Here is an 18,399-nt window from a genome sequence, read left to right as displayed (position 1 = left end):
AGTAGAGAATCTGAGAGCATTTTCAATGTCTACCTATACTTATGTTTAATCTTTCATTATTAACAAAACATCTGTTTTGAAGATCCGGAGCACCCAGTTATATTAATATTTTATGACTCACAGTTTAGACTAAACTCCTTAGTCTAACCAAATCATAGGTGACGTGGTAAGCTCACCAATCTGTTGAGAGAATGTTCACTCGGTACTGGTGCTGCCTGGAATGCAGCACTACAGATCGCTGCATCAAATAAATGTCTAGAACTTGGATCTCAATATATTTCCGATGACATCTATGCTGCATAGTGAAAAAAAAAACGCTAACCACCAATAGAGCACCTCACTTCTCATCGTTTCGTAGAGCAGCATGCGTTAAGCAATAATTTTAGAGTGCCCTGCTTCAATCAAAATTAACTCTGATCAACCAGCTGCAAACAATTTGTTCCATTCTCGACTTCTGTCAAAATTTTACACCAACTTTATTCGCGTAATCTAGTAACCACATTATCGCAAAATTATCGAGTTAACTTACGTTAAATTATCGAACTACGATAATAAATCAGTTGATTCATCGTTATCGTAGCAACCGATAACGTTGATCTCAATCAACTTTATCGGCGATAACGATAAATTAACGATTAACAACCCTGCACACCAAATTTTTATTTTTCGTTCCAGCAAAACAGTTTGCTGGTTTTGAACCAGCAATAGATTTGTTTGCTGAAATCCAGCAAATCTACAAAAGTCAAGTTTTTGCTGGAAAATCAGCAACCGTGGTAATCTGTCAAATTGAAGACAAGCAGCGTCAGAGAAGAAACACACGAAAAGAGCGCGGCCGCCATATCTGCTTCATTTAATTAAAAGGCATCTGGAGCTGCACTCCATTAATAAGACGCTAGACTACGAACGAGACGAACTACGAATTAAATCAGCGATTTGAGCTAAACTGTCTGCTGTGAGTGAATTGAAACATTATCGGAATAAGAGGATATTTTCTACGACATGTATCAGCAGTCGAACAAGCAAAAAAAATCTATTTTAATTCTTTAAATATCTTGATTGCATTAACTGATACATGTCGAGAGAAGTTATCTCATTCTCATGATTGTTATATTATGAATTTAATGCACTTTTTGATTCACATTGTTCATATATTTTAGTATTATTAAGATTAAATTGCTGGAAAACCAGCAAATTATTTTGATTTTCATTTTACTGAACGTCCAGCAAATCGTAATCGACATTGCTGAAAATACAGTTGTGTTCCTGTCATTTTATCATTTTCATGTTTGCTGGAAAAACAGCAAATCAAAATTTGCTGGATGGATTGCTGGTTTTACAGCTCGGCAAAATCCAGCAAAATTTTGCTGGTTTCCAGCGAAAAAAATTTGGTGTGTGAATAGAGGAGATACTGCTAATTCATCAACGAAAAATTATATAATGTTTGGATTCCAAACTCCATGTCTATGTCAAGTTTAATGATACAATTTCTCAGCAAATAAAAAACAAAGTATAAGATAAAGTTTATTTAAATATTCTTCTGGAAATTATTTTTTGCGGACTTTTTTCAAAACATGTAATTCAGCAAAATTTTCTAATGTAAAATGGATATTAACACTATTGCTGATTGTGGATATTTAATTGCTAATACCTTCTGCAAATAAATGAAAGTAATTATTTTAATCAAATTTTTATTTTCATCAGTGTAGTTGATTTTTTTTATATGAAATTAGAAATGTTTTAATGTACATGTCGTTTAGTACCAAGCACAACTTAACATATGGTCAGTCATATGACATGACTCGTACTCATCCCGGGATCATTTGAATTATGAAACTAATCACCTGAATGAGCAGACCAAATCTCTCTAATTTTATTCTTCTTCATCCACCACCGAAATCCGAGCGATGCGATGGGCGATTGCACAGAATGACAAAAAATTCCCCCACTTCTTTCATGCATATTCGCAGACCCACCGGCAGTTCTACCGCTGGTGACTGCATGCTATCGCTGTGTAGGTGAACACAGCGAACGAACGAACAAAACGAAAAATGCGCGAGCTAAAAGCACGTCAGTACGCGCTGCTGTCACAAAATGTGATAACTCGCACACGGCAGGCACTGCTTCTTTTATATACAAAGAAAATCTTCCGACGGACCTGACATACCGCATTCTGATGTCCGTGTTAGGAATGCACGGGATTGGTTACATATGAAATTTTTGCTGGCTTTGACAAGAATTGAAATTTTCAATAGCTTATCGTTAATAATCTTAAGTTTCAGTGAAATAGGCAAAATGCTGGAGAGTGTCCGAGTCGATTGATATATAAATCTTCAAAATCCATCGTAAGATAAAGGCGCTAGTAACGTTCAAAATCTTCCCTTCCAGCGTAACGTTCTCGATTTCCAAAAATCTAAATGACACCCAGTATAGTAAAGAAAGACGTAAGTCCAACGTCAATACGAGACCGAAAGCAAGAATCAACAATACAAGACCGAACGCAAGAACAACCACATTATGATGTATCAAATTGAATTCTAACGCATTTCACTTCACTTATGAAACGGATGTTTTTGATAAATTAATTCAGTATCATATGAAAAATACTTACAAATCCAAATTATCACTCGAGAGTCCACTACATATCGGACGAGGCCGACGAACGAACCTGCTGCTCTGCATTCCGTTCGAAAGCGCTGAATTCATTCATGGCCTCATCGACTTCGTTCTTGACGCCAGGTTTAACAATGCCGGTCATCAATTCAAGTTATGTATAGGAATATAACTGAATAACTGTTTTGGAACACTATCTCTCTTTGACAGTAGTTAAAACTATTATAAGCATATAATTTTTCACCAATATGAGAAGTGGCTTGAGTAGCAGAAACTCTACTTGGCAATTGAATCAGAATGTTTGAAGGTACGAAAAAGTGTTTTGCAAAAAATATTTTTTTACCTTGTTGGTTCCATAGTGCCTGAAAAATGAACATCAACATTTATCACGAGCTGGAAGAGGCGGTATCATTTGCGCGCAATGTTTGTTTGATGAAATATGACAGCTAGTACGCTTGACGCAATGATAGACACCTAGCGCCACCAAACAATGTATTGCCACAGTCAGTATTCTAACGTACTTTGATTTATACAGCTTTTTGAGTAAAATTTGTTCTAGCCTGGATGTCTGTTATCTGTGGGCATACTGCAACGAGGTAGTGGTCGGAGTCAATATTCGCACTGCGGTAAGTGCGGATATTCGTGATGTCGGAGAAGAATTTACCGTCGATTAGAACGTGGTCGATTTGATTTTCTGTTACTTGATTAGGTGATCTCCATGTGGCCTTGTGGATATTTTTGCGGTGAAAGAAGGTGTTTCAGACTACCATTCCGCGGGAGACTGCGAAGTTTATGCATCGCTGGCCGTTGTCATTCGATACGGTGTGCAGACTATCCGGTCCGATGACCAGTCTATACATTTCCTCCCTTCCTACCTATGCGTTCATGTCACCGAGGACACTTTTGACGTCCCGCAGTGGGCATCCGTCGTATGTCTGCTCCAACTGTAGCTCGGGTCTCCCTTCGTGTGGGCAGTACACGTTTAATCCTCAGCATGCACATCTTTGCGTTGATTGGCTGCTACCCAAACACACGTTGGCTCATTTTACCCAGCACTATGAAGCCGGTTCCCAGCTTTTGGTGGTGCCACAGCTTTGGTAGAAGGTACGAGCCGGACAATACTAAATACTCAACCTACTTGGTTGGCATGTGTACAAAAATACATGTGAGAGAGTTAGTTCTGAAAATGCATTGCGAGAGATCGGCTGGTACCTGGTGCTGGGAATTTGGATTCATCAGTACCCGCTAAGCTGCGGTGGACGACGGAGGTCCTTCGTAGTTTAGTAGGGAAAGCACCTGTCATGCGAACAGGGGTCGTGGGATCAAAGCCCACCGAAGGGGCGGTTACCCTCCAATACATTTTCCGAACTAAATCTATCACATGTTGTACATATGCATAATCAAGTGTCAGACATAGTAAAGAAGGCAGCCGCTCGATGCCCGCTTTTCCACACTTTTTGTCCTCTCCAGCAAATCTCCTGCAGCGCCACGACGTCGAAGTTTCGGAGATGTAATTCATCGTAGATCATCCTGTCGCAATCTGCGAAACCTAGCGACTTGCAGTTCCATGTTTCAAGCTTCCAATGGTGATTCTTTATTCGTCGCTCAGGTCTTTGCCGATTATATCGAGTCGTATTATCTCATATATTGTTCGTAATTATTGGTTTTCCATGCAGCTTATTGGGCCTGCGCAAACCTCCTGTCTCGTCGGAGGGTCGTCGTGTCAGGGCTGTTCAGCGTCCCACCTAACACCAGGACTGTGGCTTGTGCGCTTTGAGCGCACACGGTCACTTTGGTGGGGCATACTTGCGGATACATGCAGCTTTTTATAGGAATTTAACAGGGCCCACTGTCAAACCCCACCACATCTTAGGCAAGCCCCACAACTCGTAGATGGCCTGGGGAGGGATCGTCAAGCCCTTGGACATAGTCCTTGCTGCCCACAGGAGGTGTAATGAATATAATTAAATGCATATTGAAGCTTTGAATACTGAAAAACGATGTTTTTGCAGCTGTAGAACTCAAGAGCCGAACTCAAGGACAGTTTGGATTATCCAGAATATCTCAAAACTATCTTACAATATCCGTTGACCTCCCAGGAGGTGTAATGTACCGAAAAAAGTAGCTGTAGATCTCAAGTCCCGACCTCAAGAGTAGTTTGGATAACCCAGAATATCCCAGAGCTATCATGAGGTGTTCTTCTCACCTTCTGTGAGATGTATTGAACACGGTTGAATACTCTAATAAACTTTGAGTAACGAAAAATTGCTTATTGCAGCAGTAGATTTTAAGTCCTGAAATTAAGATTAGTTTGGATGGCCTATGACGTCCAAAGAAGATTAAAAATAGTTTATTGTACATTACGATAGCTCTATAAGGATACATTTGAATGAAAATCTTATTTTGAAATAGTATAAACCGCTGCCATTATATCTAATATTTTCTTTTCCCTAACTTCGCCGTGTGCATGACGTTCTAGGTTGTCGTAAGGCCTTGACCACCCATGTTAGATTTCCCTGATTGAAGAGTTAATTTCAAGCAATTTTGTTGAAGACAGTGTTCACTTTCATCCATCTTCTTCTTCTTCTTCTTCTTATTGGCATTACATCCCCACACTGCGACAGAGCCGCCTCGCAGCTTAGTGTTCATTAAGCACTTCCACAGTTATTAACTGCGAGGTTTCTAAGCCAAGTTGCCATTTTTGCATTTGTATACCATGAGGCTAACACGATGATACTTTTATGCCCAGGGAAGTCGACACAATTTCCAATCCGAAAATTGCCTAGACCGGCACCGGGTATCGAACCCAGCCACCCTCAGCATGGTCTTGCTTTGTAGCCGCGCGTCTTACCACACGGCTAAAGAGGAACTTTCATCCATCGTGAAATTTTATTCATCCATTTTCTGGTGGGGTTCATATATGACTCTGTAGGCCTGAAAGGGTTAAATGGGCTGTTGGTGGCTATAATTTATAACCGCACAAAAACACCCTCGCAGCATGTATTATTTTATATACAGCAGTAATAATAGAAATAAACAGCAAATCATTTTCATCATGCTGTCACCTGATTGTAAGGTTTTTGAGTTGGAACTGTTCTGAATTGACCTTTCCCGTCAAACATTATATCTCGTTTTATTGTCTCAGTCGATTCTTTGGCTTGTTTAAGGTCAACTTTTCCAAAGAAGCCATATTTTGAAGCCTCTAACTATTTTAAAAATCGGAAACAAAAATCGAAAAAATACTGCACGTTTGAACCGGCCTGAAAAAATCACCCGAAGTTCGTTCAAAATCGGGTGACTATTGGGCCAATCTTGAAAAACAGCACTTTTTCGATTTTTCTCTTTCTCGTATACAATGTATGGGCTGCGAAATGGTGAGTTGACATCCGGGAAGGGGCGCCTAACATAGCTCTGGTCCTCACAAGTTCCAATACTCACGCTTCCACGGGTCTTCCGATGACAATTGACCGCCAGCTAAGGGTTGCGTACTTAGCTGGTAGTGCAGCCTGGGCACTGTTGTCCTTCTGACATCAGCTAGAGTGAGAGGGTGCGTCCTGTGGGGTCTGCCTAGGATGTCTAGGAAGCAGGCCCTATCAAAGCGACCGTGTGCCGCTCAAAGCGCACTAGCCTAGTCCTGGTGTTGGGTGGGACTTTAAACAAATTTGACCCGACTGACCGAGCGTCTGTTCACCAAGGAGGTGCGGCTCCAACAGCGTCTGTCCTGGCATCCAGCGGCTGAGTATGAAATGCTATTCCCCGGAAGCTATACCTAAGATGGCAGCCCCATCCCGGTGGATAGGGAACCTTGGGCCAACAACCTACTGTTCCCGAAACATCAATTTGTTCGAGAATCCGATAATGAAAGAATACGGACTGATTTTACGGCGACGACTCTTAGCGCGAAACAACGGACACGAATAGGAACATGGAACGTCTTAACCCTAGCCCAGCAGGGTAAATTGGCACAACTTGCCAATGAGGCACGCCGCATGAAGCTTGAGATCCTGGGACTGAGTGAAGTCCGTTGGCTAAACTTTGGAGAACACAGAACGCCGCACAGTGGGACCAATCCCAAAAAAGACGGTCATAAATGTTAGAAGTGAATAAAATAGTCTAGCAGGCCACATATTGTGATTTTTCATTGAATAGATGGTTCCTCTTCTCGGCATCAACGATCCGTAAGCTAAAGTACAACTATCGCAGCGAGAGGTAGGGCACCAGTCGTCGCAAGCACGCTATAGTTTTCTAAGACAACGTGCTTGTACCAAGTGGTGTCCATCAAATATCAACGGCTGGTACCGCCATGTAGAGTTCTCTTTCTATGAGCATTTCCACAGGTATTTAATTACCGATTTCAGCCGCCTAAGGCTAAGGAAAAATTTATTTTATTGTTAGAAATTGTAAACATATGGAATAATATCCTTAATATCCTTAATCGAAGTGAAGCTGTAGAGGCGCAATTACTTCATATTACGGTAAAACTCATGATATTTTTACACAGTAAGTTTGGAAAATTAGAAGTAAGGGATAAAATAAAATCCTCTCCCGAAATTATCCATTGCGACTAGACATAACATTACTTGATAGTTTATCCTACTTTCATTATCAATAGTTTCAAAATATCAGAGCACAGAAGCCTGAAGAACTAATGATCACGTGGGATTTCCTTAGCAACAGTATGCGTGAGACAACAACAAATTGTGCTAGGGGGGCGTACACATATTGCGTAAGCACCTATGGAGAGGGGGTGGCTTCTGTCGTTTTCTCAAGCACCATGTTAAAAAACATTTGTTTGAAAGAAATCTTACATGAGGGAGGGGGAGTCGAAAACCCCAGAAAAAATAAATGCTCACGTAATCAGTGTACGACCCCTAGACAATTTCAAGCTGATGCATCATGATGTCACACCATTGCATTGGGGCAAATGAGAATTAGAAAGAGAAGTAAAAACAAATTGTGCGTTACTGCACTTATCAAAATTGATTGGCAAGACCGAAAGGACCACCGTCAGTAAAACCGAAATAACTGAGCGGGCGGAGGGTGGCGGAACCTAATTTCTTCAGGATTGGATTCCTGACAAAAAAACGAAGCTTCGGTGTGAATTTCATTGATGGGTATCGATGGGTTTTTTGAATTTTACAATGAATACAGCAAGAAGATAATACAATAATAATTTTATACATAATAAAGCCCGAGTACTTTCTGCGCGATCAAAATTAATTTACGAACGTTTAAGCGTGGCTTTATTAGTTTTAAGGCTACACTTTGTAATGGTGCCAAATATAATAGGTTTGGGCGATGTATACGTTGTGGCCAACATAATGAACAGTAAGATAAATGTTACAAGATTTAACAGAATTAAAAATCGACAACATGCTCAACTTGTATTAACTGTAAAGGTAAGATCCGCCCAAACAAAATGACTCAAAACTATGTTTAGATCATCGTCAAGTATTCTACTAACAACCCATGACTCAAGTTATTGATTTGGATCATTTTGAAAAAAAAAAATGGTTTTTGACCGTCTTTTTGAAGATTGGTCCTTCTGTGCGCCGTCGGGACAAGTTCTGCTATACTCTGGTTTACGAGGTGAACACGCTCCCCGACATCGAGAAGTTGGCTTCCTACTAAGCGCCCAGGCACACTCTGCGCTTATGAAGTGGGAACCTATAAGTGAAAGGATAATCGTTGCCAGATTTAGAACACGGGTCCGAAACCTTACTATAATCCAATGTTATGCGCCAACCGATGCTGCCGATCTGCAAGACAAAGAGAACTTCTACAGGCAGCTCAATGCCGTCGTAGATAGAATTCCGAAGGGTGATATCAAGATCTGTTTGGGCGACTTCAATGCGAAGATCGGATCCGACAACTCGAACCATGAGCGCATTATGGGACGCCATGGTCTCGGAGAAATGAGCGAAAACGGAGAGCTGTTCGCAGAATTTTGTGGTAATAACGACATGGTGATCGCTCTTCCCTCATCGACCGGTTCACAAGGTCACGTGGGTCTCCCGTGACGGCTTTACAAAAAATCAAATCGACCACATCTGCATCAGCCGAAAATGGAAACGGAGCCTTCTTGATGTACGGAAGAAACGTAGTGCCGTCTGATCATCACCTCCTCATCGGCGAAATACGCCTGCGCATTGCGCGGATTCGTCGGCAGGAGGAAAGAGTTGGACGACGATTCAACACACGCCGACTGGAAGATGCCACGGTGAAACGGTCCTTCCTTGAAGAACTGGAGACGCGTGCTGCAGATATTCCGGAAGGTGGCAGCGTGGAAGACCAATGGACCGCCATCAAGAATGCCTTCATCACCATCAGCGAGAACAATCTGGGCGAACTACGCATCCAGAGAAAACAATGGATCACCGATGAGACCTGGAGAAGGATAGAGGAGCGAAGAGAAGCCAAAGCCGCGATAGAGCGATCGAAAACCAGAGGAGCCAAAGTCTTAGCCCGTCAACGATACGCGGCTCTTGAGAAGGTAGTAAAACGCTCATGTCGACGGGACAAGCGAGCTAAGTGGGCAGACTCTCTTGCCGACGAAGGAGAGAGAGCCGCCGCAACCGGGGACATTCGCCTCCTCTACGATATCTCACGACGCTTGAGCGGGGCGAAGATGAATGCAACGATGCCTGTGAAAGACGTGAATGATCAGTTATTGACCGACCCAACTGACCAGCTGAAACGCTAGTTCGAGCACTTCGAACAACTTTTTCAAGTGCTAGCCAGGCCATCACCACCTCGGCATGATCTGCCTAGGATCCGACGTATAACACGTGTCAATACCGAAGCTCCATCACTGCTAGAGATTCAAACAGCCATCCAAAGCATGAAATCGAATAAAGCCCCAGGGGTCGATCGCATATCAGCCGAGATGCTCAAAGCTGACCCCATGACATCCGCTCAACTACTGCATCATTTATTTCGTAATATCTGGGACACCGCAACTTTCCCGGTCGACTGGATGCAAGGTATCTTAGTGAAGGTGCCCAAAAAGGGTGACCTGACTGTATGCGATAACTGGCGAGGCATTATGTTGCTGTGTACCGTTCTCAAAGTTCTGTGCGAAATTATCCTTGCCCGGATTCAGGAGAAGATCGATGCAACTCTCCGGCGGCAGCAAGCCGGATTCCGTGCCGGAAGATCCTGTGTGGACCATATTGTCACGCTCCGCATCATTCTGGAGCAGGTCAACGAATTCCAAGAGTCCCTTTACTTGGTATTCATTGACTACGAAAAAGCTTTCGACCGTCTCAAACACGAGAATATGTGGGGCGCCCTGAGACGCAAGGGAGTTCCTGAGAAAATCATCGGTCTCATCGAGGCACAGTGCGAGGCCTTCTCGTGTAGAGTGCTGCACAATGGGGTCTTGTCCGACCCTATCCGGGTCGTAGCTGGTGTGAGGCAAGGATGTATTCTATCACCGTTACTGTTCCTCATCGTAATCGACGAGATTCTGGTAGATGCGATTGACCGTGAACCAAACCGCGGGCTGTTATAGCAGCCTATAACCATGGAGCACATGGAGCAAACGACTTCGAATTGGCTGATGATGTTGCACTCCTCGCGCAACGGCACTCTGATATGCAGAGTAAGCTCAACGACCTTGCCGAGCGCTCCTCTTCGGCAGGTTTAGTCATCAACGTCAACAAAACCAAATCGTTGAATGTAAACACGGTGACTCCTTCCAGTTTCACAGTAACCGGGCAACCAGTGGAGAATGTTGAAAGCTTCCAATATCTTGGTAGCCAAATGGCGTCAGACGGCGGTACCAAGATCGACATAGGCGCACGGATCAAGAAAGCAAGGGCTGCCTTTGCGAGTTTAAGAAATATCTGGAAAAACAGGCAGATAAGTGAACGCACCAAAATACGAATTTTCAACTCTAACGTGAAATCTGTGCTGTTATACGCTAGCGAAACATGGTGTGTATCAGTGGAGAACACTCAACGGCTGCAGGTGTTCATTAACAGATGCCTGCGGTATATAATTCGGGCCTGGTGGCCTCACAACTGGATCTCAAACTCCATCGTCGTTGTCACCAGAGGCCGATAGCAACAGAAATTCGGGATCGGAAGTGGGGCTGGGTCGGCTCTTATCCTCAACAAGTTGCATTCAACGCAAACTTCTATCCCATTGTTTCCTATTGAAAATTGGCCAGATCGAACTATGGGATCGGAAGTTGTGGACAAAATACTTGTTTTACGAAATAATCGCGTAAAAAAGTGTCACTCATTTTTTGAGCACTTATTTTCAACCGATTTGCTCGCAACAAGTTGCATTCGACGCAGACTTCTATATCATTGTTTCCTATTGAAAATTGGCCAGATCGGACTATGGGCTCGGAAGTTATGGACAAAATATAACTTTTTATTTGCACGAGAAAGGCACCATCACCGCTAGGTGGATCAAGGTTTTTGTTTTTAATTTTAATAGAAATTTATTTTTCTCAATTTCTTCGCTCAATCTATTCTTTATTTTATTTAAGGTCAACTCTCCCGAAGAACCTTTATTTTTTTACGCCTCTAAGTATTTTGAAAATTTAAACCAAAAATCGAAAAACTGCTGTTTTTTTAAGATGGCCCGATTTTGAACGAATATCGGATGAATTTTTCAGGCTGGTTCACTTTGTGTTATTGGGTAGTCCAAAACCCAACTTAATTCGCCGAAAAGTGATACTGCCTTTCTCGCATTTAGCCAAGAAACCAACCTTATATGGTTCATTGAACAATTTTCCTAATAACTTGTGAACGCAACGGCCGATCGTCACAAAATACAATAGTGATCTACAAGACTTTACCACCTTTCGAATGCAACTTGTTGCGAGAAAATTGGTTACGGAATACTATATGAAAAGTTGTCTGATATTTTACCTAGCTTCTGTGCACACACATACACACATACATACACACGGATAGACAGACATGTGTTCAGTTCGTCGAGTTGAGTCGATTGGTATATAACACTATGGGTCTCCGGAGTTGCTTTTTTTTTAATTTTTTCGTGGGGTTAACACATTGTTTTATGGACGCTGAGGGTATCAAACGACTAAAACCAAACCGTGTAAAAAACCTGGGTGTATTACAAAGCCTCAATAAAGAAATGAAAGAAGTCGACTAAATTCTAACCTGGCAACAGGTTAAAGCGATAGCTGGACAACGCTCAGGATGGAAATCTTTCAAGTCGGCCCTTTGCACCTCCGGTGTACAGGATCCATAAGTAAGTAAAGTAAGTGTATTACAGAGAACACATAATAACGCTTTTTTGAAAAGAGACGTTACATAATCATAGTCCTTCATTAGTATTTTATACATCCCATAATAAAAAGGTTACAAACCCCTATGTACTCGACATTAAAAAAACCAACATAAGCCCAAGGAGGGGGCATCAATGAATATATTCTTTTATAGACATTTGAACAATGTAAGTCTAAGGGTCCAATTTTATTCAGATCCTCTGGGACTGCTTGTATTAACAAATGGTTCTCCATCGTTTAGAGGTTAGGAATAACATTGGCATAGATCTCTTGACTATCTTCTACTTTAACTCCAACGATTCAATCCAAATTGATTTTCCAATTACGCCGAGATTTATGGTGATGAAATTTATAATCTACGAAACAGCATATTTTTGCAGTACATAACTTTAAAAGCATTCTTAAATCAAAAAGTAACATGTTTATTTAGTTGGAAATTTATTTAGTGCATATCCTAAAATTTAATCAGAGTGTTATTAGATATCGCTTTGAAATTATTTCTTGGTCCTCCACTACATCCGGGAAACATTGTGTATAACCAAACGGATGAAGGTATGTTCAGCAAACGCAATTCCACAGTCGTTTCAGACCAAATGGTCTTTGTATTTTATCTTTATTACCTGTATAAAACAAGATTCTTACATCCTTGTTAAAGAAGATGGTTTTTGTGTAACCTGGGCGGTGTGTTGTAGCTCGTTATTGGTGGGTGAGTAAAATTCGATCTATGACCACTTTCCCGACCACAATTCTGTTTTTCCCACCCCAACTACATTTTTCCACCCCAATTGCCATGGTGTCTTTCAAATTGTTGAGATACTCACTTGCGCCAAACTTCCCGGTATGCCTATCGGTTTCAGCGTGAATACGAACAGCCATGGCAAATTGATACTGAGTGCTATCATCCAGATGACTAAGACAATCATGCGGTATTGCCTAAAATAAAATAAATAACAATGAGATAGACCATTTACTAAATTGGATAGGTACATATATCTTTCTTGCAGTTTGTAAGCTAAAAGGATACTAACGATGAATTAAAAAATAAGGGCTTATGGTGATTTCGCTCAACGGCATTCGAGTACAAGAAATACCGAACGAATAAAAATCTTTTATTTTGTGAAAGCGCATTTCACCATAACTCATTTGTGTACCTCAGTGCTGGTTCAAACCTGTAATTTAGAATAACACTCACCTAGTTGTGATGGTGCCTGAGATGGGGAATGAGATGGCTACGCAACGTTCGATCGAGATTGCCATCAGGGTGTTGACCGATGCCGACACCGAGACACCCTGCAGATAGGACACGGTTTTGCAGAAAAACACCCCCAGAATCCAAGCTAGAATGGTAGGAGCAGAGGTTGGAAAAGTAAATTTATTAACGTCGGTGCGTGGATAGCGAAATTGGTGGAATAAATTTTCCATATAATAATAGCGGGAGAACAGGGGTCAGGGGCTCTCCGTTGCTCAGCGGATTGGTCGACTCTTGGCCCAGTCTAGGAAATATTTGGGTGGGCATTTTTCCTCGATTTCCCAGAGGTGTAAAGTATTGTTGTGTTTGCCTCTTGATATATTAACAAACATATAAATGGTAACTTGAACTGAAAACCTCACAGTGTCACAGTGGATAGCTGTGGAAGTGCTTAATGCATACTAAGCTGCGAGGTGGCACAGTTGCGGGATGCAAAGCCAGTGAACATAAGAAGAAGGAACTGTATTATTTTTTTCCCTGCGCATTCATCTCCTTCTTCTTCAATGACTCTACATTACAACTGGAACTTGATCTGCTTTTCAACTTAGTATTCTATTAGCATTTTCTCAGTTATTAATTGAAAGCTTTTCTATGCCCGGCATTGCATTGTGTGGCAAAAGTACAATGGATACACACTAGAGTGATTCAAATTTTGACTTTTTTGCCCCCCGATGCTTAAACGATTGCATTTGCCTTTTTAATAATCCTCCTAAATTTTTAGCTGATTTGGATGTTATTTGAGTGAGCGCACGCGCGTTTTGAAGTTTGTATGAAAAATACTATGAAAACAGTAACTTTCATGGAAAACCGTTCCCCAATGCTTCCCTTCAAGCTCTAAAAACATATGAGTACATACATCGGCAACACAGGAAATTTTACAAGGAAACAGGCCGTCTGTTGAGTCAATAATGAGCATTTTTGTTTTCTTCATAACTTTGCTTTAAAACGAGAAATCGCTTCGCAACAACAACTGCCTTTCAGCTTGAGAAGTATTCTGTGTACTCAATGTGTTGATTATATTTAAAGAGTTCATGTGCCCCATCACGGAGCGGATTCACATAAGGGGCAGTTTTCACAGTAATTTCCATACAAACTTCAAATGACGTGTACACAGTCAAATTACATCCAAATTTGCTAAAAATTTAGGAGGATTATTAAAATGGGAAATGCAATCGTTTAAGCATGAGGGGGCAAAAAAGTCAAATTTTGAATCACTCTAATACACACTTATGCCCAGGGAGTCGAGAATGTTTCCCACCCGAAATCATTCTAGACCGGACCGAGAATCGATCTCGCCATCTCCGGATTAGCAAACATATGCCTTTGCCCGCAAGGCTATTCATCTCTTCTAGCCTTTATGCCAGTTTATTGCCAATGACGACGTGCTTCTATAGCCCCTTTCCCAACTGTAATGTTCTGTATGCAATTTAACCTGGGAGCACACGCGCATGACATACGTTTCCCAGCTTCGGATCTCCAGGAAATTTAGGAGGAGATTGGTAATGGTCAGCTGAAAAACAGCAAAGTCCCTGGGTTGAACAACTATATGTTTGAATACGGTGATGACCCGTAAGGCACTGCACAATGGGAAAACAATTGTCCATAGCGCTAATAAATTCAATATCTCGGTTCGGTATGAGCGGATGGGGCTGAAATTTTGACACAAATCGTAGAACTTTCTGGGGAATCGTGCAAAGGTGGTTATGTTCATTGCACTAAGCTGCAAGACCTTGGTTTACCCCAATGCCACAAAATTTTGTAGAGCAGGACAGGACAGATTAAGCGCGCCAATCAGTATTCGAGAAAATTTTCGCTTTAGTACTGCTGCTATGATGTTGCTGCCGATGTCCACACGATTATTTACAAGCATCCGACAATTACGCGAGAGAACACCTCTGATGTCGGTACTGGGATCGCTCTTCGAAGAATCTCGAACGAACTGGCTCGCGCGCGCTGTTTGCGGGTTGCTACTTTCTAGTATCTAATGAAGTAAGCTCATTTGCTCCGCCCCTTCGTTATTCGCAAAGAGTGCACATAAAATTCGCACCCTTGAAGATTAACAAAGAGGCTGGGATCACTATATTGAATACAAGAAAGCAGCGGTCCCTGCATCGGCATCAGTGGTAGTCGTCGGAGTCTGTTGCGTCCAGCGGGTTGTGGTCCCAGCATTGATATCGGTGGTTCTCGTCGGCGTGTTGCTGCAGACTCATCATCACGTGGCCTTCATCAGCAGTACTCAAGTGTGCAGTAGTGCAGCAAATCGTGGTGAAACATCGAGTGGCCATTCGTAACAATCGTCAGCGGATATGTATCAAAGCCCATAAACCGAACCGGTCCTTTTCAGGATCAATATTTAAAATGGAAGACACTGGGTATGTGACGAATATTTTTTACAGGAACAGAAAATTTGATTATGGTAAACATCAGTAATGGCTGTCGGCGGTGGTTGCTACAGTGAATTTAATCGCTGCGGTAGCGTCTGTAGCCATTTTGCAATCGAAAAGAGAAAAAAATATTGCTGGATTATGCTTAATATTTAGAAGGGCGCTAAACCAGAAATTTAAAAGCACATATCTCCAGATTTAGTTATCAAAAATTACTTTACTAGATCTTTGCCAACAGAAGCCGTTGGTGTAAGAAAACACAAAATCGACAAAAATGGTTTATGTACCACTTTCGCTGGCACTAGTTCAAGTTTTTTCAACTTAAATTTTGGGTTAATTTATGTGTGCGTGAAGAAATCGAATAGGGGAAGTGCATCGGTTTTGGTCAACTTAGTGCCTAATTTGGCCAACCCTGAAAAGAACATATTTTTCCAAAATAATCGATCAGTTAAAAGCAGCGTTGAATCGTGAGGGATATATCTCTTGTTGGCATCGTAGCGCTGCAGGAGGTTTGTTGGAATGGATCAATGGTGCGAACGTTTAGAGGTAATCATACCATCTACCAGAGCTGCGGCAACACACACGAGCTGGGAACAGCTTTCATAGTGATGGGCGATATGCAAAGGCGCGTGATCGGGTGGTGGCTGATCAATGAAAGAATGTGCAGGTTGAGGATCAAAGGCCGGTTCTTCAACTTCAGCATAATCAACGTCCATAGCCCACACTCCGGAAGCACTGATGATGATAAGGACGCATTCTACGCGCAGCTGGGACGTGAGTACGACAGTTGTCCAAGCCACGACGTCAAAATCATCATAGGAGATTTGAACGCTCAGGTTGGCCAAGAGGAGGAGTTTAGACCGACTATTGGAAAGCTCAGCGCTCACCGGCTGACGAACGAAAACGGCCTACGACTAATTGATTTCGCCGCCTCCAAGAATATGGCCATTCGCAGCACCTACTTCCAACACAGCCTTCCGTATCGGTACACCTGGAGATCACCACTGCTGACAGAATCACAAATCTACCACAAATCGTTCTGATTGATGGACGGCACTTCTCCGACATTGTCGACGTCAGGACATATCGTGGCGCTAACATCGACTCTGACCACTATCTGGTGATGGTTAAACTGCGCCCAAAACTATCCGTCATCCACAATGTTCGGTACCGATGACCGCCGCGGTACGATCTAGAGCGACTGAAGCAGCCTGATGTCGCCACTGCATACGCGCAGCATCTCGAGGCAGCGTTGCCGGAAGAGGGTGAGCTCGATGGGGCCACTCTTGAGGACTGCTGGAATACAGTCAAAGCAGCCATTAACGACGCAGCGGAGAACAACGTCGGGTATGTGGGACGAAGTCGACGGAACAATTGGTTCAACGAAGAGTGCAGACAGATTCTGGAGGAGAAGGACGCAGCAAGGTACCCGCCAGAACGTGGAACGTTATAGACGGAAGCGGAGACAGCAGACCCGCCTTTTTCAGAAGAAGAAACGCTGCCTGGAAGAAGCGGAGTACGAGGAGGTGGAACAGCTGTGCCGTTCTCAAGAAACACGCAAGTTCTACCAGAAGCTCAACGTATCCCGCAAAGGCTTCGTGCCGCGAGCCGAAATGTGCCGGGATAAGGATGGGAGCATCTTGACGGACGAACGTGTGGTGATCGAAAGGTGGAAGCAGCACTACGAGGAACATTTGAATGGCGCTGAGAGTACAGGCAGTGAAAGTCAAGGCAGCGGAAGAGATGACTACGTCAGTTCAGCGGACGATGGAAGCCACCCGAGCAGCACATGTCAGGCAAATCTGGTTTCAGCAACTTGATTGCGATAAAATCTGGTCACATATGTGTTGCAGTAACCTATGTGGAATATGTGTGCTGCTAGGGCAACCAGCCTCCACCTTGACGGAAGTTAAGGATGCTATCCAACAGCTAAAGACCAATAAATCAGCTGGTAAGGATGGTATCGGAGCTGAGCTCATCAAGATGGGCCCGGGAAAGCTAGCCACTTGCCTGCACAAATTGATAGTCAGAATCTGGGAAACTGAAAAACTACCGGAGGAGTGGAAGGAAGGGGTTATATGCCCCATCTACAAGAAAGGCGACAAGCTGGAGTGTGAAAACTTTCGAGCGATCACCATCCTTAATGCCGCATACAAAGTGATATCCCAGATCATCTTCCGTCGTCTGTCACCATTAGGGAATGAGTTCGTGGGAAGTTATCAAGCCGGCTTCGTTGACGGCCGCTCGACAACGGACCAGATCTTTACTGTACGGCAAATCCTTCAAAAATGCCGTGAATACCAGGTCCCAACGCATCATTTGTTCGTTGATTTCAAGGCGACATACGACAGTATAGACCGCGTATACTATAGAGCTATGGAAAATTATGGACGAGAACAGCTTCCCTGGGAAGCTTACTAAACTGATCAAAGCAACGGTGGATGGTGTGCACAACTCTGTGAAGATTTCGGGCTAATCCAGTTCGTACGAATCGCGCCAGGGACTAAGACAAGGTGATGGACTTTCGTGCTGTTGTTCAACATTGCGCTAGAAGGTGTCATGCGGAGAGTCGGCGGGTGTAACAGCTGGGGAACGATTTTCAACAGATCCAGTCAATTAATTTGTTTCGCGGATGACATGGACATGGTCGGCCGAACATTTGCAAAGGTGGCAGAACTGTACAAGTGTACACCCGCCTGAAACGTGAAGCAGCAAAAGTTGTGGGCGGAACCGAGCGCGACAGGGCCCGCCTGGGAAGCAGTGTTACGATAGACGGGGATACCTTCGAGGTGGTCGAGGAATTCGTCTACCTCGGATCCTTGCAAACGGCTGATAACAATGTCAGTCGTGAAATACGAAGGCGGATCATCTGTGGAAGTCGGGCCTAC

At 43.0% G+C, this 18,399-nt stretch overlaps 1 protein-coding gene across 1 annotated transcript in view; it reads right to left on the bottom strand.

Moving 5' to 3' along the window:
- Positions 1 to 18,399, bottom strand: part of LOC134219863 (neuropeptide SIFamide receptor-like) — a 110,841-nt gene that overhangs the window by 17,840 nt on the left and 74,602 nt on the right. The window contains exons 4-5 of the mRNA XM_062698752.1: positions 13,071 to 13,215; positions 12,700 to 12,811 (exon numbers count right to left, since the gene is read on the bottom strand). Of these exons, the coding sequence (XP_062554736.1) occupies positions 12,700 to 12,811; positions 13,071 to 13,215 (257 nt within the window). The remainder of the gene's footprint in view (positions 1 to 12,699; positions 12,812 to 13,070; positions 13,216 to 18,399) is intronic.

The sequence above is a fragment of the Armigeres subalbatus genome, chromosome 3 (assembly GCF_024139115.2).
Source record: "Armigeres subalbatus isolate Guangzhou_Male chromosome 3, GZ_Asu_2, whole genome shotgun sequence".
In the NCBI taxonomy this organism is placed as follows: domain Eukaryota; kingdom Metazoa; phylum Arthropoda; class Insecta; order Diptera; family Culicidae; genus Armigeres; species Armigeres subalbatus.
This window is presented reverse-complemented; position numbering and strand designations above follow the sequence as displayed.